This window comes from Tachypleus tridentatus, chromosome 1 (genome assembly GCF_004210375.1).
Source record: "Tachypleus tridentatus isolate NWPU-2018 chromosome 1, ASM421037v1, whole genome shotgun sequence".
Lineage (NCBI taxonomy): Eukaryota > Metazoa > Arthropoda > Merostomata > Xiphosura > Limulidae > Tachypleus > Tachypleus tridentatus.
The window spans coordinates 16,401,088-16,424,691 of record NC_134825.1 but is presented as its reverse complement, the minus strand read 5'-3'; the positions used below and the strand labels follow the sequence as shown (position 1 = coordinate 16,424,691).

Genomic DNA, 23,604 nt, shown 5'->3' with positions numbered 1-23,604 from the left:
TCAGAGTTTGAGTCTCAACACAGAATGTTGCAACGTTTTATAGACCAGTAATGGAATCACCACTGAATCATGATCTTTTTGAACTAGTGTTAACTAAACTCATCCCAAAAATTAACAAACTTCATCCAATTCTATTTGCCGACGTAGAAGAAAACCCTGGGTTGTTTTAGCAAATTAAACGTATTTCCTTGAGGTGCAGTGTATAGGATGACCTCTATTTTCAAACAAGTCTAAGATGTTAGTTGAGTAAAGAAATTTTAAGATCACTATTAAACTGTGTTAACCTAAACTCTGGGGTTATTATTAATACAACTCAGTGAGGCACAGCTTAAGTCACAAAAATAATTCATCAAGTTTCATCACAGTTAAACTTCTTTTCCATTACAAAAAACAACCTTAAGATATAGTAATCTACTATAAAAACATGTTTACAAAATTAGTGTGACAACCTTAAGATATAGTAATCTACTATAAAAACATGTTTACAAAATTAGTGTGACAACCTTAAGATATAGTAATCTACTATAAAAACATGTTTACAAAATTAGTGTGACAACCTTAAGATATAGTAATCTACTATAAAAACATGTTTACAAAATTAGTGTGACAACCTTAAGATATAGTAATCTACTATAAAAACATGTTTACAAAATTAGTGTGACAACCTTAAGATATAGTAATCTACTATAAAAACATGTTTACAAAATTAGTGTGACAACCTTAAGATATAGTAATCTACTATATAAACATGTTTACAAAATTAGTGTGTATTACGGAAACATTTTTCAGATGACATAAGCAATATTTTAGTATTACAGAGGAGATCAGTACATTTAAAAAAAAAACATTTTACATTAATTGTGACTGGCATGTGAGATATGTTACTTCTAGTCATGAAGAACTGAGACATGACAAACTTGAAATATGTTATGGTAATGCAGTAGGTGGTCAGCATGAATGCATTTACTCCAGAAAGCAGGTAAAAGTCAAACAAAATAACAGTTTTGGGTAAATGTACCATTAACCAGAGAATTTTTATCTGGTACCTTATCTTTAAACCTGTGTATAAAAAAAGTAAAATCAGGCATTGTTATAAGAATAAAAAATATTGTTTTATACACTTATAGTCAGGTTTAGATTAATATGAAAAAAATAACTGCAGACAATTTTCTTAACAGTTTTGATTTACTTTATGAAATAAGATTATGGGAATGATGAAGTACAATGATATATTCATAATTTACGTGTAACACACTACTACTAAATACTTGTTTAGTTGTAAAAGATAATATAATAAGTATTCAGAGTCCTCTGTTGGTAATTTTTCTCCTGTACTCTCTAGTTCAATGACAGTCTATGGTGCATGACCCAAGTTCAGTATAATCTGTATCGAGTTCACCACGAGCTTCCACTGACTGGAATGAAAGTATCAATCCCTATACAGCAGGACTACCACAATGAATTCAGCATTATAAGTGTTACACGTTCTTTTATTCTTGCTGCTTGGTAAGAAAGTGATAGATATAAGTAACTTATGCAATACTGCATTGGAAAATAGACAAATTAAGCCAACACTTTAACCCTTAAACAGCAGGATTGTTGTAGGTAGCAACATCAATTTGATAATGGCTGCAAGTGAAGGGTTAAATATATATATTGTACTATAGTATATAAATATTGTACAGGAAATAATACATTTTATAGGTTATGAGATGAAACTATATAATAATGTAATGCCAGAAAAACAAATTCTACTAACCTATTTTATGAGATGAAAATATGATAATGTAGCTGTTGTTTTATATTAGCAATATAAAATTTCTTCCGTTACCTCATAGGTAACATCTGAAAGTTTACTAATATTATACTAATCAGTTATTAGTTTGTTTATGACGTAAAACAATCTACATCTTACATAATAACATAACTGTACCCACAAAACAATCTACATCTTACATAATATCTCATTACTAGCGTGATGTACTCCTGTGTATACTGTATGATGGTGTCCCATTACCAGTGTGATGAACTCCTGTGTATACTGCATGACGGTGTCTTATTACCAGCGTGATGAACTCCTGTGTATATTGTATGATGATGTCCCATTACTACTGTGATGAACTCCTGTGTATATTGTATGATGGTGTTCCATTACCAGTGTGATGAACTTCTCTGTATACTGTATGACGGTGTCCCATTACTACTGTGATGAACTTCTCTGTATACTGTATGACGGTGTTCTATTACTACTGTGATGAACTCCTGTGTATACTGCATGACGGTGTCTCATTACTAGCGTGATGAACTCCTGTGTATATTGTATGATGGTGTCCCATTACCAGTGTGATGAACGCTTGTGTGTACTGTACAACATTGTCCCATTACCAGTGTAATGAACTCCTGTGTATACTGTATGACGGTGTCTCATTACTAGTGTGATGAACTCCTGTGTATACTGTATGATGGTGTCTCATTACCAGTGTGATGAACTCCTGTGTATACTGTATGATGGTGTTTCATTACCAGTGTGATGTACTTCTGTGTATACTGTATGATGGTGTTCCATTACTACTGTGATGAACTTCTCTGTATACTGCATGACGGTGTCCCATTACTACTGTGATGAACTCCTGTGTATACTGCATGACGGTGTCTCATTACTAGCGTGATGAACTCCTGTGTATATTGTATGATGGTGTCCCATTACCAGTGTGATGAACTCCTGTGTATACTCTATGATGGTGTTTCATTACCAGTATGTTCAACTCCTGTGTATTCTGTATGACGGTGTCTCATTACTACTGTGATGAACTCCTGTGTATACTGCATGACGGTGTCTCATTACTACTGTGATGAACTCCTGTGTATACTGCATGACGGTGTCTCATTACTAGTGTGATGAACTCCTGTGTATACTGTATGATGGTGTCCCATTACCAGTGTGATGAACTCCTGTGTATACTGTATGACGGTGTCTCATTACTAGTGTTATGAACTCCTGTGTATACTGTATGACGGTGTCTCATTACCAGTGTGATGAACTTCTGTGTATACTGTATCACATTGTCTCATTACTGGTATGTTCAAATCCTGTGTATACTGTATGACGGTGTCTCATTACTAGTGTGATGAACTCCTGTGTATATTGTATGATGGTGTTCCATTACTAGAGTGATAAACTCCTGTGTATACTGTGCAACATTGTCCTGTTACCAATGTGATGAACTCCTAGGTATACTGTATGATGGTGTCCAATTACCAGTGTGATGAACTTCTGTGTATACTGTATAACATTGTACCATTACCAGTGTAATGAACTCCTGTGTATACTGTATGATGGTGTCTCATTACTATTATAATGAACTTGTATATAAACCCAGTAATATATCACTGTTAACAATCCGTTACATATGAATCTTACTTCACATTATTTTTCTGTTGAAATCTTGTATCAGAATGTAACCAAGCAGTATACAAGTGTTAACACACACACACATAATTATCAATTTTAACTGGCAGTATAACAGTTTCAAAATGCCAGAATACTTCAGTTTTAACAGCAGTTTTCTTGAGCATGTTTACTAGTATAATTATATGTATGTTTTCAGTGTTACTGTGTTGTTATTTTGTATAGCTTTTTGATAAATCAGTTAAATAATGATGTCAGGATTATTTTAATTAAAGTCCTAAAGTTTTGTAATTTATTACAGTTAAAATTGTTAGCATTGTTTCTGTAAACTGAGTTTTAAATGTTTTGTGTGGAAGTAATTTATAAACCACAGGGTTATATAGTGTTTCTGTTGTCAACTGATGTTTACATTTCTCATAGCTCTCCAGAAACAAGAGATGAATGGATAAATGCATTAAACAAGGCTATTGAAGAAAATGCTTGTAAACGCAGCACTTTTTTGAATGTACGATTGCATCAAAAGGTAAATTTGATAACCAGTTATTAAACCTTTTTTCAGTTTTCTGGTATTTATGTGAAAAATGTTTAAGTACAAGACATATTTTTGTATTTAAAAAACAAATTGTAAGAATTGTGATTTTATTTCTAAATGAATTGAATATATTTGTAAAAATATTTTGGTTAAGATATAAAAGGAAACTAAACTGGTATGTGTTTTTGTAAGTTGTAAATTTATAAATCATATTGAAGTTTTGGTAAATGTTAAAGTTTATATGTTGACATTTTTATAAGTAAAAATTATGCTAAAGTCAAATAATACGAAAGGTTGGCTAGAATAAAACTTGCTTTAAGTAATATAGGTATACATAGTTTCCTTTGAATAATAGATAGATTGATATAGTAAAAACAAAAATATTTTAATATAAAACTAGCAGGTGTGGTCCAAATAAAAGTTTTAGAGGTGGCTGGAAAGTCTAATTGAAAGTGTGAGAGTTAATTGGATGATATAGGTGAAAGTTTAGAGTGTTAATTGAATGTTCTGGATGAAAGAAAGGGCTTAATTTGTGGTATAGATTAAATATATATCAGATTTTTAAAATTTTCATAAATACATACAAATATAGAATGGAGAAATAATGCCATTGGATGATTCATCTTTTGACCTTGGAAAGAGAGCACCAGTATGGATACCTGATGCAAGGGTCACTATGTGTCAGTTATGTACAAGTGAGTTCACAGTCACCTTTCGTCGCCATCACTGTCGAGCCTGTGGGAAGGTTTGTATAGCAATTTTGAAACTTTTTTTTTAAAACATTGATGTTATAAGCTGTATTTTAACCCTTTCATTAGGAGCAGGTTAATATTTGTATGTCATCTTTTTTATTGAGTCACATTAACAATTTAATCAAGCTACTTTATATGAATAAACTCAGTATTTAAATACAGTTAATAAATCAAGTTCCAATGTTATAAAAGTTTTAAGTTATTAATTTTATAAGGCAATGTTTCAAACATCCTCAATATTCCATAGTTTGATAATTGTGACAATTGCTCTTTAGATTTTCCTTCTCTAATTTATTTATCACTCTTCCCAGAAATATGAAATTTAATGTAAATTGCTCATTATAATGTTGTCATAACTCAGACAAAACACAATTTTCATAACTTCAGTCTTAGAGCTATCACTTAGAAAATCAGACCCACTTCACATCTTTTCCTTCACAGATTGCTAATACCTTTCTCTGATACCCACAAGACATTAAAGACTATCAAATGATGTGTTGTATTATGTTGTCTTCTGTACAAAGAATTTCCTATTCCAAAACATAGTTGTCTTGTTTCACACTACAGTTGTTACTTGACTGCCAGTGTGTCTCTTTGACATCTGAGCATTGATCAGATTTTTCTGGCTTTTTTTAGTTTTTTATACCACACCTAATTGCTCTCAGTGACTTTTGTTTCCAGATACTCTTCACCTACATCAGTGCTCTCTCTATCCTAGTATATAAGCACCTTATTCAGGTGATATCACTTTTTCTCAAAATTCATCACTAATAGGCCTCTCAGCACTGAGATTTTTCAGAAATACTCTGATCATCCTTTTCCATGTTATATAGTTGATTTGCTCAAAAAGGAAAACAAATTTTTCCATTGGGAAGATTAGTTATGGTATGAATTCCCACATTATTCATTCCTGCATGGAAGCAGGAAATCAGGTCTCTCCTATCCTACCACTGATATCTAGTGTGATACAGTAATCAGGGGTGTGAGGTTGCTCTCAGTGGAGAATGTAAATGATCTTGTTTGTAGTGAGATGGAGACATGTTCTATAGTGGTCCTCTGAGTCTGCAAGTGAGGGCAATTATAGACTTTGAAGATAATTAGATTAGTTTTTTCCTGTGCCTTCTTTTAGTCTGTTGTCTTCTTAGTCCTCTTTTGAGACATTGGTAAGTATGGACTTACAATATGAAATTCAGGGTTCAGTTCCATATAGTGGGCACAGCAGATACCCCAACATTATATTGAAAGGAGATTGAATCTCTTTCAATCAGAAGTGCCAGCCATAACTCATTTTTGACCTGGCTCTTTAGATAGTGTTTTTGCATCTTTCACAATCAACCTGCATAAAGTGGTCATAATGACTACTGTTTGATACTTGCAACAACAAAAAATTCTTTTGAGTCTCCCAGATTCCTTAACTTATTTTATATTCCTTGTCTCAAATGAACATTCCAGATACCTAACTGCTATGAAGGTTACATTGCATACCTTTTCTTAACACCTGTTTGTGCCCCAATTCTCATATGCTAACTATCTTCTTTACCTGAACGTTTATCTTTTGTTACTGCTGACCTATAAGTGTTGCCTGTTGAAATGGTTTGCACTGATTTTTTACAGACTGTTCTATCATTCTACCTATGTCCTCAGACTGGTTTTTACATAAGACACTGTCTGGCATCTCTAAAGGCATTAATTTATGGAGTCAACAAAAACCTTCACTGAAAATGACAAACATTTATTTTTCATTCAGTTTTTCAGGATTTATTCCTGGTTACACTGATAAGATGAGTATGAAATTGACCCATGTTTCTTATTCTGGTATGTCTTTGGAGATGAGGGATTTTCTACAAGTTACATGATTGATTCATCACATATCTATGTCCTTGGTGGCCTGGTTGAGTTGCCCATTAGAGGACATTGTGCAGACTGGTGTCTGGACTTCCCTCAGTACTTTTATCTAGCATTACTTGCATGATCTTGCAATATCTTCATCTTAGTGTGTTTCACATTCTCCTCATAATTCAGGAGAAAAGTGAAATTTGTCTTGTCCCCATGGTTTAAGAGTGAGGATAAGTTCTGTTTCCTCAGATTGAATAAGGCACACAAGATCCTGTCATTTTGAGTTTGGTATATTGCCTTTTTTACTTTTTCAGGTTGAAGGAGATCTTCCAGGGATACAAATGACACAATTCGTGATGATAAGAAACCCACCTGAAATAAAAATGTATCTCAGGACAGCTGATATGGGTATTAACACTTACTAATAAAGCAGAGAATAATGTTTCGACCTTCTAGGTCATCTTGAAGGTTTGTCTACTTGTGATTCTGGAGGATTGGAATGCATTACTCTGGCTACAGTTTGGGATCCATTCTTAGGTATATATATTACAGTCCAGTTGCTCCATCACCAATGTGGGATATAGGTACTCCAAGGCCTTATAATTCAAACCCCCTGCAGTGAGACTGCAGCTATCTGGCCTGGCCAATAGTGATGGTAAATTCCACCCTCAGTTCATGAATTAAGTTCTGGGTCGAAGAACACACCTGTTGTGGATGTAGTGTGGTTCCCCACTAGGTGCCAGTCTTCTATTGACATACCTATGATCTGTGTAGATGCTTTTTGTATGGATAATACTTTCAACAGCTCACTTCACCTTCTCAATGTGGGATTCTAGTTGCAGTGTGAGAGGAGGTATGTATGTTTTGGAAATTAACATTTTCTCTTGACCTTTTCCCACATTGAGAACCAGTGTCACAGTACCAGGGTAGAGAACACATTGACTTAGTTGCAGAGTGTCATGAGACAAATACTGCTAAGGACATTTTAATGTGGTATAGAAGACTGGATCAAGTATGAAAAAAATCAAACCAATGGTTAGATAAACAAAGGAAAAAACCTTGGCAGTTGAGTAATAGCTCTGGAGTGAGAGAGTTATATATTTTTGGAAATACATATTGCATTTATGAAAATGTCTACTTTAACCCCCAGTTCAAGACGTTTTCCACATTAGAGTTGCATCAACAACCTTTGCTGAATTTTTAAAACTGTCATTGCATAATAAGAAAGCCAGAAAAATTGCATTAGCTACAATACACTGTCTACTATGTGAGTGTCATTATTTTATTTTCTTAGATGCAAAATTTAAATAAATAAAAATTTAGTGTAGTAGTACTATTAGCTTAAAAATTAGGCTTAAGTTTTATTGACAGTTAAGAGCAAAAATACAGAAGGCATGGCTTAGTACTTTATTTCTTGTTTTTCGTGTGAATGTTTTATTTATTGTTATAAAAGTAAATAAAATGTAAAAATTATTTACTTGTATAAGGTTATATATTAGGTAAGATAATGTGAAATAATAATAAAAATTCTCTGAGATATGCTTTCAAACACCTTATGCATTAAATAATTTGATACAATAACATGAGCTGCAAGTTTTAGTTGTTTACAATTTGTGTGGTGATATTATTTGTATGTGGTTCACAGGGCAATAAAACAATTAAGTATAAACAGATGTATATTGTTACAAGCTTTGGGCTATGTAGGATAAACAATTGGATTTTCCTCTCATAATTTGTAGTCTTTCTAGAATGAAAAAAGTGTAATTTAGATTTATTTCTTAATATGGTGGTTATGAGGTTGGTCAAATTGACCCAGCCCCATATAATGTTAAGATAAAAAAATAACATCTTTAATACTTTTCTGAAAAAACAAGTTTGATATTTATTTAGGAAGTTTTAGACATTATGTAAGTGTAATTTGAAAATTTTCATATGAAGAAAACTATTTTTAATCTTAACATGAAAATCACTTTGTTCTTGGAGTAGTCAACACTCTAACTGTATATATTTACTGACAGACAGATGTTTAATAGAAATACTTAATTAAAGTTTAATTTGTATCCACAAAAGACTTGTAATGTTTTATTAAATTTTAAACAATTTCTTAAAGATGTGCTAAAAATTTATACCGTATAAATTCTGATTGTCACTATAGGGTCACAAGGTTGGTGTAATTGATTGAGCCTATTGCAAAAAATTTATGTTGCTACAGGGAGTTTTTCATAAGGTTATGATGATGCAAGTATAAAATATTGCCCAAAAGTTAGCCTTAACAAAATCTAGAAGATGTATAATAAGTACCAGACTCAATAAATTAATCAGTTAATAAAACAGTGGATTGAATGAAATGATTTTATTAGTCAGTGAGTTAATCAGCATGTTTGTTATTATTTACTCAGTGGGGAACTTCTGCAAACAAGATTGTAAGTAAGACTTGCATTAGTTTTGGAATTGCTTTAGAAAAGTTTATAAAATTAAGCCTACCAATAAGCAATACCCAATGATATTGAAGACAAATTAATTTGTGAACCAGGCTTCTCATTGTTTTTACCAAATATTGAAAGAGTGCACCTAGTGACAGAACATGCTACAATAACAAGATTGAATCATCATTTATGATGTTTTAGAGTGATGTCATTGTTATTTAAATATTTTAATTTTTTTATGCAAAATGTGACCTTATTGTAGATATAGATGGGTTGTCTGCAAACTGAAGTAGGTTTAAAATTTCACCAAAACTGATTATGAATATTTAAAATGTATTAATTTTATAATTCCAAGGGTTTGTCAGTGATTTTTCCTGAACTTGAGATTACCAGTTTTAGATATATAGTTTGTAAAAGAGAACATTTTGTGAAAGTAATCAGTACAAGTGTCAGCTCTTCACAACTAAATTTGAAATCTTGGTTAGTGTGTTTAGAATATAATATTATCTAAAAAATCTATATAAATATCTATATAAAAGCCAATGTATGTGTGTCACACTAAATTCCTTGAAACAGGAAAACCATGAAAGTCAAAAAATCATTTAGCCAGATAGCATAGTTTAATTATTGTCTGCCCATTGTGATTTAAATGAAGGAGGTGGAAGGGGGTCATGAAACCTTGTATGTTTAGTGAGTGTTGATATAATAAGCCTAATTAAAAACAGTATGGAATTACCTAGTCTAGAGTTAAGTGCATAAAATGTATCATGAAAGTAAAAATATTGATTCAATTTTAAACTTAAATCATTTCTGAATTAAGCTATTTTCTGTTATGTCACCAAGTGTTTTTACTAAAAAAAACAAACCTCTTTATTCAGCAAATAAATTTCGTGGATCTTAATTTCGATTAACTCACAAAGGAATTTACTGACATTTGAATGCCTTGACTGCACTTTTCTCCTTGTTAGTTAGTCAAGTTTGATTTCACAAAATTTATTTTGGTTATCTGTGTGGTTGGAATGGTAGTGTTGCCACATTATTTTTGACAGTATATACTAATCTTGATAATAATTTTGAGCATAAATTTATATTAATTGATAAAATTGTTTTTATATTGTGTTGTTTTTTTAATTAATGAAATAATGTATCTCTTGAAAAAATATTTCTATTTAATAAATGTTTTTTCACTTTTTGTTTTTTCAGTACCTTAATTAGTTGATGAAAGATATTTGAAAGTTAACTTGGAAAGTTAAAATGTACAAATATTATCTTTCAGCTGTTTACAACTTTGTTAGTACTTTACATATAATTTTGTTTATAGCTTAACTTTTATCAACAAAACAATATTTTCTTCAGTTTAATTAGTAATTCCTAGTGGTTAATCACATGTTTGTTTGTTTTTAGGTTGTGTGCTCTGCTTGTTCAGTAAATCGTGCACCACTTCATTACCTCGGGTTTAGACCTGCAAGGGTTTGTGATGCATGTTTCCAAAAGCTTCAGCAGGGTATGCTTTAGATTATTATAGTAAATAATAAAATATTTCATTTCAAAACATAATTTTAAATTTAGTTCCATTCTGGACTTTTATACAATACTCAAATGTTCCAAATGTGCAAGAAAGAAACATGATAAAACTTGACTGTTGGTAGTGAGCTGTACATCATCAAGAAACATGACAAAACTTGACTGTTGGTAATGAGCTGTACATCATCAAGAAACATGATAAAACTTGACTGTTGGTAATGAGCTGTACATCATCAAGAAACATGATAAAACTTGACTGTTGGTAATGAGCTGTACATCATCAAGAAACATAATAAAACTTGACTGTTGGTAATAGCTGTACATCATCAAGAAACATGATAAAACTTGACTGTTGGTAATGAGCTGTACATCATCAAGAAACATGATAAAACTTTGGTAATGAGCTGTACATCATCAAGGATAAAACTGACTGCTGTACATCATCAAGAAACATAATAAAACATGTTGGTAATGAGCATCATCAGAAACATAATAAAACTTGACTGTTGGTAAAACATTGACTGTTGGTAATGAGCTGTGATAAAACTTGACTGTTGGTAATGAGCTGTACATCATCAAGAAACATGATAAAACTTGACTGTTGGTAATGAGCTGTACATCATCAAGTTAAACTTGACTGTTGGTAATGAGCTGTACATCATCAAGATCATAAAACTTGAAACGTACATCATCAAGAAACATGATAAAACTTGACTGTTGGTATGAGCTGTACATCATCAAGAAACATGATAAAACTTGACTGTTGGTAATGAGCTGTGATAAAACTTGACTGTTGGTAATGAGCTGTACATCATCAAGAAACATGATAAAACTTGACTGTTGGTAATGAGCTGTACATCATCAAGAAACATGATAAAACTTGACTGTTGGTAATGAGCTGTACATCATCAAGAAACATAATAAAACTTGACTGTTGGTAATGAGCTGTATCAAGTGATAAAACTTGACTGTTGTAATGAGCTACATCATCAAGAAACATATATTGACTAATGTGTACATCATCAAGAAACATAATAAAACTTGACTGTTGGTAATGAGCTGTACATCATCCATTGAATACAGTTAAACTTATTCTGAGATGAAACGTTCCATGCCGTATTTGTGTTTACACCTTGTTTTCTTTACTAGGCATAAGTGTTTCTTGTTTATTATATATTCTAGTGTTACTGGCATCCAAAAGTAGCAAATGTGTACAAAAACTATAGACAGAAAAACTAGTAAGATAAGACCTGTTCAACCAACTTTAAACTTTCTGTTAATAGGAAATTCCTGTACACTTTATAACTCCTTGAAGAAACATTTTATACATCTTCCATGAACAACTATGTGAGCTAAATCTAAACATCTAAATACATATGTTGTATAAGAAGAATTAATTTATCGTAACACCCTTTACAATTGTAACTGTTGCTTCACTGTCCAGAATTCTCTGAAAGTGGCCAATCTGAGTGCCCAGTTACCATGGAAACAGGTGACCCTGTAGGAGTTTTGGAGTCTGGAGAGACGGAAAGTGACACCCCGCAGTCTGCAGCAGCACTGAGAGCTCAGTTTAAAGGCAACCCACGGCATATAGGAAAGAAAATGAAGAGAATCTTGCCGAGTGTACTGATAGAGGTGAGAACTCCCTTCGTGATGAGTTTATACCATGAATGTTTGATCTTAACAAATAAACTTTTAATTGTAGGAATGTTTTTTTATAACTGATCTAACTTCTGTAAAGATAGAAAACTCAGTTTTGCCATATCACTTTACAGAATGTTAATTGTTTGCTCCCATATATTCATATCTCTATCAAAAATAAACTTACCTTAATTCATGTGTTTTGATCGAAGATAAAAATGAATGACCTCTTAATCGTGTCTTAGAATATGATATAGGTTCAGGCCAACTTTATTACTAATATAATATACATTTAGACCAGTTTTACTAACTATATATAATATACATTTAGACTAAATTTATTACTATATACAATACACAGTTAGACCAACTTTACTAACTATATATAATATACATTTAGACTAAATTTATTACTATATACAATACAGTTAGACCACAGTTACAATATAGATAAAGTTTCACTAATTATATATAATATACATTTAGACTAAATTTATTACTATATACAATACACAGTTAGACCAACTTTACTAACTATATACAATACAGTTAGACCAGCTTTACTAACTGTATATAATATAAATTTAGACCAACTGTATACACAGATAGACCAGTTTTACTAACTATATATAATATACATTTAGACTAAATTTGTTACTATATACAATACACAGTTAGACCAGCTTTACTAACTGTATATAATATAAATTTAGACCAACTGTATACACAGATAGACCAGTTTTACTAACTATATATAATATACATTTAGACTAAATTTGTTACTATATACAATACACAGTTAGACCAGCCTATTAACTATATACAATATACAGCCCAACGTTACTAACTATATAGAGTGTACATTTAGACCACATACAATATACATTTAGACCAGCTTTACTAACTATATACAATATACAGTTAGTCCAACTTTACTAACTATATACAATACACAGTTAAAACAGCTTTATTAACTATTATTTTACTTGATTTAAAATCCTTAATCTCTCTCATATTTAAGTCAAGTGGCTATATAGTATTATCAACTGGAGTTGTAGTAAATAAAGCTTCAGTTAAACTTTCACTTGGATGAAAGAAGAAACGAGGTGAAAATATATTATCAACTGAAGATATGGTAAATATAACTTCAGTTAAAATTTGACATGGGTGAAAGAAGAAACCATGTGTTTGTGTGTGTGTGTGTGTGTGTCTATATGATATATATTATCAACTGAAGATATAGTAAATAACTTCAGTTAAAATTTGATATGGATGAAAGAAGAAACCATGTGTTGTGTGTGTACTAACTGTGTCTATATGATATATATGAAGATATAGTAAATATAACTTCAGTTGAACTTTGATATGGATGAAAGACCAAACTAACTGAATATATATATTTTTGTTAACAGGAGCTATGGTAAATAGAGCTTCAACTAAGTTTTTGCTTGGATGAGAGAAAAACAGGCCAGTAAATGTAATGTGAATAGATCAGCAAACATACATGAGTTAAATGATAGTGTAACTGAAAAATAATTTGGAAAAAATCATAACTTTTAATGTGTTTACTTTTATTTGGGAAGGTTTCTTATGAGGCTTACTTTTATATAAATAGCACATTGTTTTAATTTTTGTGCTATGGCTGGTTTTTATACAAGCATGTGTGCTTTTTCAAGGTTTGTGCCAATGATCAGGGTTCTTCCATTAGCGGTTACCTCCAGAAAAGGTGTCGGAGAGGCTGGAAACGGTTCTGGTTTGTCATTAAAGACAAAGTTTTGTATAGATACAAAGCAAGTGAGGTAAGACACAGTTTATTCTTATGTTAGTTTGCATTATGCAGAGTATTAATTCACCATAACATGAAAACATGTACTGGTTTTGACATTCTCAGCAAGCTATTTCACCTTGAAATTATACACGAGCTGTGACAATCTTAGCTAACTGTTTCACTCTGTGAAGCTGGGTGTTTCTTCACACTGAGGAGAAAGGGAATGTTTAATGTATTACATGTATATATTAATTTTCATCTTGTGGTAAAGATGATAAAGCACTTCCTAAGAAATGAACATTTAGTTTTAAAAGTACTTGGAAACATTAAAAGATTGTGATAACCTGTTAAATAATTGTGTATTTGTGTAACAGTTATTATAGTATGCAGATAATTTCAGTTTAAGAAGTCTAATATTCAACATGGTGATACTAGACTACTATAGGTGTGTCAAGTTATAGATACTTTGTGTGAAAACACCCCTCTAGGTCCCACATGACACAGTTAGTATTAGACTAGGTGTGTCAAATTATGGGCACTTTGTGTGAAAAAACAATCCACTACTCTTGCTTTTGAAGCTTCTCTATGTATATTTCTCCTGACTTGGTTTGTAGCTACACATGTGATCCATCATATCCATTCTGTTCTGGTTAGTATGATCTTTCATATTTACATCTGTCACTTGTTGCTTGCTGTTCTGGTTATTTTTGTAGAAATCTGCATCAGTGGAGATGATGGTGCCACAAATACACGTTCATTTGGCAAACAACTTAAAATGATGATCCAGTTTAAATACTTAAGCATTTTACTGTCTGTTTGCATTATGAAAATTGTATGTGGGAAAGGAGCATAACTTGGGTCACTTTTATTAGTTTCACTGACATCAGACACGATGTTTGGAATAATAGCATTTTAAAGGATGTAATCAGGCACGATATTTGGAATAACAGCATTTTAAATGATGTAACCAGACATAAGATATTTGGAATAACAGCATTTTAAAGGATGTAATCGGGCACGATATTTGGAATAACAGCATTTTAAAGGATGTAATCGGGCACGATATTTGGAATAACAGCATTTTAAAGGATGTAATCAGGCACGATATTTGGAATAATGGCATTTTAAAGGATGTAGTTAGACATGGTGTTTTGGAATATCGGTATTTTTAATGCAATTAGCTACAAATGTCACAATCTTTATGAAATGTTTCTTTTCCCATTCAAAGTACCTTCTCATCTAGTATATCTGTACTATATGGTTCTTTTCCCATTCAAAGTACCTTCTCATCTAGTATATCTGTACTATATGGTTCTTTTCCCATTCAAAGTACCTTCTCATCTAGTATATCTGCACTATATGGTTCTTTTCCCATTCAAAGTACCTTCTCATCTAGTATATCTGTACTATATGGTTCTTGTATTTCCTTTTCCCTTTATATTCACACTTCATGTGACACACCATGTACCTATTTTCTTTCGACATGATTTACTAACATAACTTGAATGTGAGCCATTCAGTAATGAGACAAGTAATTATGACTCTTAATAATGAAGTTCTAAATATTCTTGATGATATAGTTTATTTGTCTAAGTATGAAAGTGACTTTACAAATCAAATTGTAATGTCATTGGCTAATACAATTTTAATTAAACACTTTGAAATGTGGCAAAAGATGGATCTTGTCAACTTATCATAAGCAATAGTTTTTGTGACAAAACAGCCAGTGTCAACTTAAATGATGCACCAGAGACTGGAGTTAACATACATAATGTTTTGAGATGACACGCTACCTGTTTGTCCATCTTGGCTGTTCCATCCTCTAAACTAAATTAAAATAATTGCTGCATAACATAAAAGGATCCCCAGGTTACAGGCTGTAATGTGGGATATAAAATATGAACTTGGATTTGGAAGTAGGACCCTAAAGAACCTTTAAAGTACCCCGACAGTTACGACAGAAAGTGTTCATACCCATATGTCCCGAGTGTTTTTTTCCTCATAGCTTAAAAAGTATCATGATTAGGCTAATAGAAGTATAATGTGTTATAAATATTATACTAACACACATCTACATAAATATTTATGTAAATTAAACAACAAATAAACTGTTTATAAACAAATAACCAAAAATAGGAGGAGCAGAAAGTGTTCATACGGTTTAGAACGTGTGAAAAAACTGATATTCCCTTAAATATTTTGTTTGGTTTGGCAAATAAAGTACATTATACCATTCCAGAACTAGACACTGGGTTCATAATTATTGGAATTTAGCCAGCACAAAATGTACTTCTGGCAATTTAGCACCGTCTCCGTCATTATCTGCTTGGTCATCATGGTGAACAGGAAACAACTGTCCAGTGATTTAAAAAACCTTATTATTGTAAAATACAAGTCTTAATGTTCAAAGCATAATTGCCAAGTTTAAGCTTGCAGGATCAACTGCTGACCTCCCTCATTCCGGACACCCCACCAAAATTCCAGAAAGAACCAAGAGGAAGGTTCTCAGAGAAGTTACTAGGAACCCTCATTTAACACTTAATGACATAAAGAAACTGGTAAGGGAAACTGGAGTTGAAGTAAGCACCTCTACAGTTACAAACATGTTAGGCTCTTCTGGGTTCAAAGCATGCTGTCTTCGTAGAACTCCATATTTGAAGCCTGTTCATTTAGAGGCACGATTGAGGTATGCAAGAAAGCATGTAGATAAACCCTTTACCTATTGGAAGAGAATTATTTGGTCAGATGAGACTAAAATCGAGCTTTTCGGCCACAATGATGTTTGCTATATTTTCCGTAAGAAGGGGGAACGAAATCTTTCAAAGAACACTGTCCCTACAGTTAAACACGGAGGTGGCTCGATCATGCTATAGGGTTTCTTCAGCTCTTCTGATGTAGGCAGCCTTCACTTCATCAACGGAATCATGAAAAATGAAGAATACGTTAATATATTAGGCACTTGTATCAAGAACGATGCTCGGAACTTGCGGATTGGGCACGAACACTTTCTGCCCATCCTATGTTTGGTTATTTGTTTATAAACAGTTTATTTGTTGTTCAATTTACATAAAAATTTATGTACATGTGTATTAGTATATGTATAATATACTCTACTTTCATTATCCTAATCATGATACTTTTTAAGTTATGAGGAAAAAACTACTCACGATACAGGGGTACAAACACTTTGTCGTAACTGTAGCAGCTTATTAAGATATGTTCTTCCTTGTTATGCGGTTGTATATATAAAACATGTTCTTTCTTATTGCAGGATAAGACATAATAAATGTTTTATTTTTTGTTGCAGGATATAGCTGCTTTGGCAAGTATTCCTTTGTTAGGATATTCTGTGGATACATTTTTAGAGGTTTGTAGAATGTGTCTTTTACACAAGATAATCTTGTGTTTTATGACAGAAGTTGCCATTAAAACAAGATAACCATAATACACTGTAAGATAAGTTGTCTTGATAATAAGTTAACTGTGGTGTAGCAGATACCATCCTTAGAAAACTATTTTGTACATAAATGTATAAATGGTAAATTGTTTAAAGTATCAGTTTTATTTCTTAATGAAGTAGTTTGGAGAAACAGGACTTTTTAATAAGAATATTCTTTAAAAGTATTGAGTTTTTTAAATGTTTTTTGTCAGTAATATTCATTAACCCTATATGCAGAGGTTGAGGTCAAAGTGCAAATGTAATTATCTCTCTGTTTTCTGTTCAACATTGTTAAGTATTTAATATCAGTATCATAAAGTAATCTCCTTACCCTGTGTTATTGGTTTAGGGACAGTTAAGAACAGTAAGTACCATATACAATGTATTCAGGACTGTTGAAAAGAACTATAAATATACATTTCAGACATTTTAGAATTTAGGCAAATGCTCTCCAGGTTTCGTATAGATATACCCAGGAAATTTTTAATTGTAGTCAAGATTACTTCTCCGATACAGAATTGGTCCAGTGGAATGAACCTGTGCATTATTGGGTAATCATTTGTATACTTTGAAATGTTCTAGTTCACTATATAGACACCAAAGATGGTCACTATTCTTCTGTAATCTTTTATTTTTTTTACAAACATTTTATGATTATTCTTAAGAAGTGAGTCAGACACTGACAACAACAAAATCTATTAAAGTGTTTAAACTTGAACGTTATGATGCAATAATTTAGTAGATAATTTTCTTACTTATAAAGTCTTTGATAACGTGAATTTTAAAACAGTTGAATTAAAAAGACTTGTTCAGATGTTTGGTTTTGTAGCCAACAGATGGCGTAGACAGCAGTTTATTGTTCCAACTGACTCATCCAGGCCAACCTCCAGTTCTATTTCATGCTGATACTTCAAGCTCAACAGAAAGGTAACTTTCTCATTCAGTTCTGTAATGAAATTTCTAAATATTAAATAAATTAACATTTGGTAATTTTCCGTCCATTTCTATGTACGTATCTATTTTGATTTAACTCTTAGGAATTTTCTACAGTATTTAGATTTCAGTTGACACAGAAGGGAGAATGTCTTTATATTGCAGAAGTTAATGTTATTTAAAGTAACCTTTCTATAACAAATTTGGATGAACTACAATAACAGTATTGAGAATGTCTAAATATTAAGATTTACTGTAAGGTTATTGGAGCATCAAATGTATAATAGTTTTTATTTTCATCACAACCATCTGCATAAAAAAAACTTCATAAGAAGATGTTGTATCTTTGGTTATAAATTTATTGATTAAAGCAAAGAATACAACCCTGAAATTTTTTAACTTGCTTTATTGTCTAGACTTTTTCAGCCTTAAGTCTTATCTACTTGTAATAGAAACAAACACTACAGAGTAATGTACAGGGTGTTCGGAAAGTCACTGTGCACTTGTATATTTATTAATGTACAAAACTCAACAGTGACTTTCTGAACATCTTGTAGTTTCAGGCCATATTATTTATTGAAAAATGTCCTCTTTGTGTATCTTAAGTAGAAAATGTTGCCATCTCAAGAGTTTTAGAGATGGTCAGTCTTCCAGGATCATTTTCACAAGTTTATGTGGCATACAATAAGTGTAGGTAGTATGAATAGTGTGGCTGAAACGTTCTTTTAGACCATTTGTCCACTGAACTCTTAAGTGTGGTCACTATAGATGAACAAGTGAAAAGTATCTACATAAATAATACATCTATTGAAATCCTAGCTAGAGTATATCCATAGCTAGTAAATAAAGCAGGACTGGCACAGTTCTTTAATAACATAGTTGCTATGCAAGTAGTTAAGCACAAGTAGTGAAATGGAATTTTCGATGCTCATATCTGTTATGATTCATGGGTACATTTTTTGTGAAGAGGGTGATTTTTAAATGTGAAACAGTTTTTTGCACATGGAAAAAAAGAACTGAAAGTTATTTTTACATGTGTTACTACTCAGGCTGTAAGATAATTTTATAAGTAGATTATGATTCTGTGAGTTTACATTTTTTACATGTGTTACTACTCAGGCTGTAAGATAATTTTATAAGTAGATTATGATTCTGTGAGTTTACATTTTTACATGTGTTACTACTCAGGCTGTAAGATAATTTTATAAGTAGATTACGATTCTGTGAGTTTACAGTATTTTGACTTTTTCCAGTGTTAAGTGTAAAAAGAAGAAATGTGTGTCTGTCTTCTGGCAGTGTTTAAAGAAAACCTTAATATCAAGAAAACCTCAATATCTCATTTCATGTGTCTAGAGTTTTAATCGGCTGCATGAATAATCAAAACATTATAATGTTCCACTTGCTTGATTCTGTTTATTTTGTTTTTGAACAGGTGGGTAAGAGTAATGAGGGAAGCAACTGTACTGGAGTGACTTAGGAAACATTTGTTTACAGGTGGGTAAGAGTAATGAGGGAAGCAACTGTACTGGAGCAATTTAGGAAACATTTGTTGAGTGTAGAGCAGCTGTCATGTTTTCTGTGCATCCTGTAGTTCACATATTGTTCTTTTGTCAGAGAAAATATAACTGAGCAACAACAACTATTCCTGTTGGTTTGATTTCAGTAATTTTTATTGACATTGAAAAGCTTTGAAAAATAATTATATGGAATTTCTGAGGATGGAAATCGTTGTCACTGAAGTGTAATTAATCATGCAATGTCTTCCAAACGAACCCATGATGAGAGGATTCTGCACGTGTTGAAATATATGATACTCTGCGTCATTGATTTATTAGGAATAATTTAGTTTTTAATATTTTCCGTAAAGATCTTACTTGTGCTTTATAACTGATTAAAGAAGACAGAGTTAAAGTGATCAGAATTTTATTTCAGTCTTCATAGAGGGGTTAACTGATTTAAAAAAAACTAGGAGAAATACGATAAATCACACTGAGAAAAAGAACCTGTGAAATCCTCATGGTTTCAACAGATGGACCTTATCTTGTGTAACACCTAAAGAAAACTATTCTGTCAAAAGTTCCAGATATCAGGAGTTTGAGTTAAAAAATTGGAGTTTTACGTAATGTACTCAGGTTTAATTTTTATAGAATGAAACAAAATTATTTTTATTCTGCTTTTCTGAGTGATGAATTTGATTTTTAAGCTTTCTTGAAAATATTCTCAAATGTTTATTTATTGTATTTTGTTTTATAATTTTCCATACACATAATTAGAAGACATAGATGATGCTCTGAGCGAATCATAAGAGTGAAACTTAAATCTCACTTTTTGGTTAGAATAGCTTAAGAGTTAACATTGGTGTAGTCGTGTAGCTGTCTTAACTCCAGTGTATCAGTTCAAAATCAGAGACAGCTTGTTCAAAGAGCCCTTGTGTAGCTTCACACAAATACCAAGACAGTTAATCCATATGAATATGAAGGATGTTGGGTTCTTGATTTTTCATGTTTATATATATTAATAGCAATGTTTGAGAATAAAATATAATCAGGTGGATCTTTAATGTTTCGTGGTTAATAGAAATAAAATGATAAGCATAAGATTTACTAATTGTAGGTATGTTGACATACCAAGCTTTATGTATTTCTTAGCTAACTAGATAATGATGTTTTTTGTTATGCTGTTGCGAACCCAACATAGTTCATGTGGCTGGTATTGACCCAGTATTCTATAGTATTTTTATGCCTATGTGAAGAGTCAAATTATGACCACTTTATCACTCACTAAACTTTTTTCAGGTTAATTGTGTGTATTTTTTTTTTTGAGTGCAGTGATTAATTATCAAATGTAACTTGGAAGTATTTTTTGTATTTTTAAAATTAGCTAAGACTATTGAGTATTTTTGCATATTACTCTCAGGACTTTTCTATTAGTTAAACCAAGTTTTAACACATACATGTATATATTGGGAATTATAAGAAATAATTAAGTAGATGCCTTAATAAAGTCTAATTAATATTGAAAAGAAATTTGGTATATTTTTTATTTTAAAATAGGTTTATATTTATGTAAGTACATAATGAATCTCACACATCTGAAAGATCTAATTCATGAAGATTTTTGATAAGTTAGAGATTTATTATCTATGTAATCCATTCCTGACCTCAGGTAGGAGGCTGCTTTGTATTTAATTGTTATTGGTGAACAACTGTGATATCTGATGATTATGTTAATGAGGTTATTTAATATAAGACTAGTGCAACATGCAAGTAATATGGTGATGCATCTCTTAAAGTAATACACATAACCATCTAGGTTAGATTAAGTTTGTCTTATCCTTAGTATTTAATTAGAAACCATTTTTGAACTTAAAAGTTCTATATCTGTGGGTTTCCATTGTTTTTGTTTTGTCTTCTTATGTTATCAGTATAAAGAATGTGGTACTGCATTATACCACACATGTCAGGTGTGATATACGTACTCATTCCAAGAGGTTATAAAATTTATGTTCAGTGTGTAGATATACAGTACCATAACACCAGATGTGACACAGTGTTAAATCAGTGCTTATTCTGTATGCTTATGGTTCATGTTTAGTGTGTAGATATACAGTACCATGACACATTAGATGTGACAGTGTTAAATCAGTGCTTATTCTGTGTGCATATGGTTCATGTTCAGTATGTGGATATACAGTACCATAACACACATTAGATGGGATACGTGTGGCACACTGTCAAATCAGAATTTATTCCAAACAGTTTCAGATAATGTTAATTATGCAGATGAAATGTGTTAAAGTAATTACAGTTCTCAGAATATTATATTATTGAAGTTTCTTAGTTTATCAAGTTGTAGACAAACTCAAGTATTTGTGAAATGTGTTAGAGCTAAACAGTATTTTCATAGGCATTACTGGTTTCATTATACTACGAAGAGAAAAACAAGGACTTTGAAGTTTTAATATTAAAGTTTCATTACATATTTTTTAGATAAGATATTAGATCATCAGATGTTGAAACATTTAGAGTAAATATTAATTTGCAATAAGTATTTTTGATATTATATATGATTACTTGAAGAAAATCAAAATATAATTATGTGCTTTCCCTTTCCATTATAAATGCAACTTGAAAAATGTGTTACAAATGTATGATGGTTTTAAGTTTTTTCGTGTATTTTTTTCTATCACCAGTGACTTAATGTCTGTCTGTCTAAATAAATATAAGAATTATCATATGAAATATAATTGTTTAAAGATTGATTTATTCCCAAACCACAAATGTTAAGCACCTATCAATACCTCTGCAAAGGGATCACTTTGATATCTCATATCATGAACACTTATTTTACAGATGGTGACAAAGAGATCTGTTTGATATGTGCTGTCATGGACACTTCTTTCACACAGGGTGACAAGGGGATCTGTTTGTGTGCTATCATGGACACTTCTTTCACACAGGGTGATAAGGGGATCTGTTTGTGTGCTATCATGGACACTTCTTTCACACAGGGTGACAAGGGGATCTGTTTGTGTGCTATCATGGACACTTCTTTCACACAGGGTGATAAGGGGATCTGTTTGTGTGCTATCATGGACACTTCTTTCACACAGGGTGACAAGGGGATCTGTTTGTGTGCTATCATGGACACTTCTTTCACACAGGGTAACAAAGGGATCTGTTTGATATGCGTTATCATGAACACTTCTTTCACGCTGAGTGACGAGAGGATGTGTTTAATACATGCAGTAACAGCATCAGAAAGGAGAGCAGGTTACATGTTGTTTAGACCAGTTGTCCCAGTGTCTCGCACATCTCTGTGGTCTTTTTACAACAGGCTGGACTCATGGTGACTGAGAGAAGTATCAAAGATATTGTTTGCCATTGTTGCGCCACCTGCAAAGTTGTTTTTGCCAGTGATTTCTGATAATTATGCTCAGTACAGCAAAAGTGATATTGTGCTTTTCTAAATATTTCAATCTGCATGCTTGAAACTATTTCATCACAAACTAAACGGTTCACCGAGCGTATATTTATTTAAACTACTCTTTATTAATTTCATTTACTAAAAACGTTTCATTTGTACGAATATTTCAATTCAACACAATCGAAATATCGTCTAATACCCATACTAGAAAACAACAAAACTGTTTTCTCACAGTCGTAATATGGGTCTATCCACTACTATTATCTTTCCTAAAAAAATCGCCACTTACTGAGTATCTAAATATCGAAGCTAAAACATCTCGCGAGCAGTAAGTGAAATAATATATACATTGCTTTTCAAATAATTTGTAATCACAGTTAACGTCACGTCGTAAAGTCTTAGCATCAATAAATAATTC

General features: G+C 31.9%; 1 protein-coding gene across 10 annotated transcripts in view; it reads left to right on the top strand.

The window, feature by feature from the left end:
* The window catches only part of LOC143243814 (uncharacterized), a 67,141-nt gene extending 44,640 nt beyond the window's left edge, over positions 1–22,501 (top strand). For all 10 annotated transcript variants that reach the window (XM_076487560.1, XM_076487542.1, XM_076487524.1 and 7 more), the window contains 9 exons: positions 1,343–1,506; positions 3,830–3,932; positions 4,534–4,686; positions 10,360–10,459; positions 11,924–12,114; positions 13,797–13,919; positions 17,196–17,255; positions 18,157–18,254; positions 19,693–22,501. In XM_076487560.1, the coding sequence (XP_076343675.1) occupies positions 1,343–1,506; positions 3,830–3,932; positions 4,534–4,686; positions 10,360–10,459; positions 11,924–12,114; positions 13,797–13,919; positions 17,196–17,255; positions 18,157–18,254; positions 19,693–19,732 (1,032 nt within the window). In that variant the 3' untranslated portion in view covers positions 19,733–22,501. The remainder of the gene's footprint in view (positions 1–1,342; positions 1,507–3,829; positions 3,933–4,533; positions 4,687–10,359; positions 10,460–11,923; positions 12,115–13,796; positions 13,920–17,195; positions 17,256–18,156; positions 18,255–19,692) is intronic.
* The last annotated feature ends 1,103 nt before the right edge of the window (positions 22,502–23,604 follow it).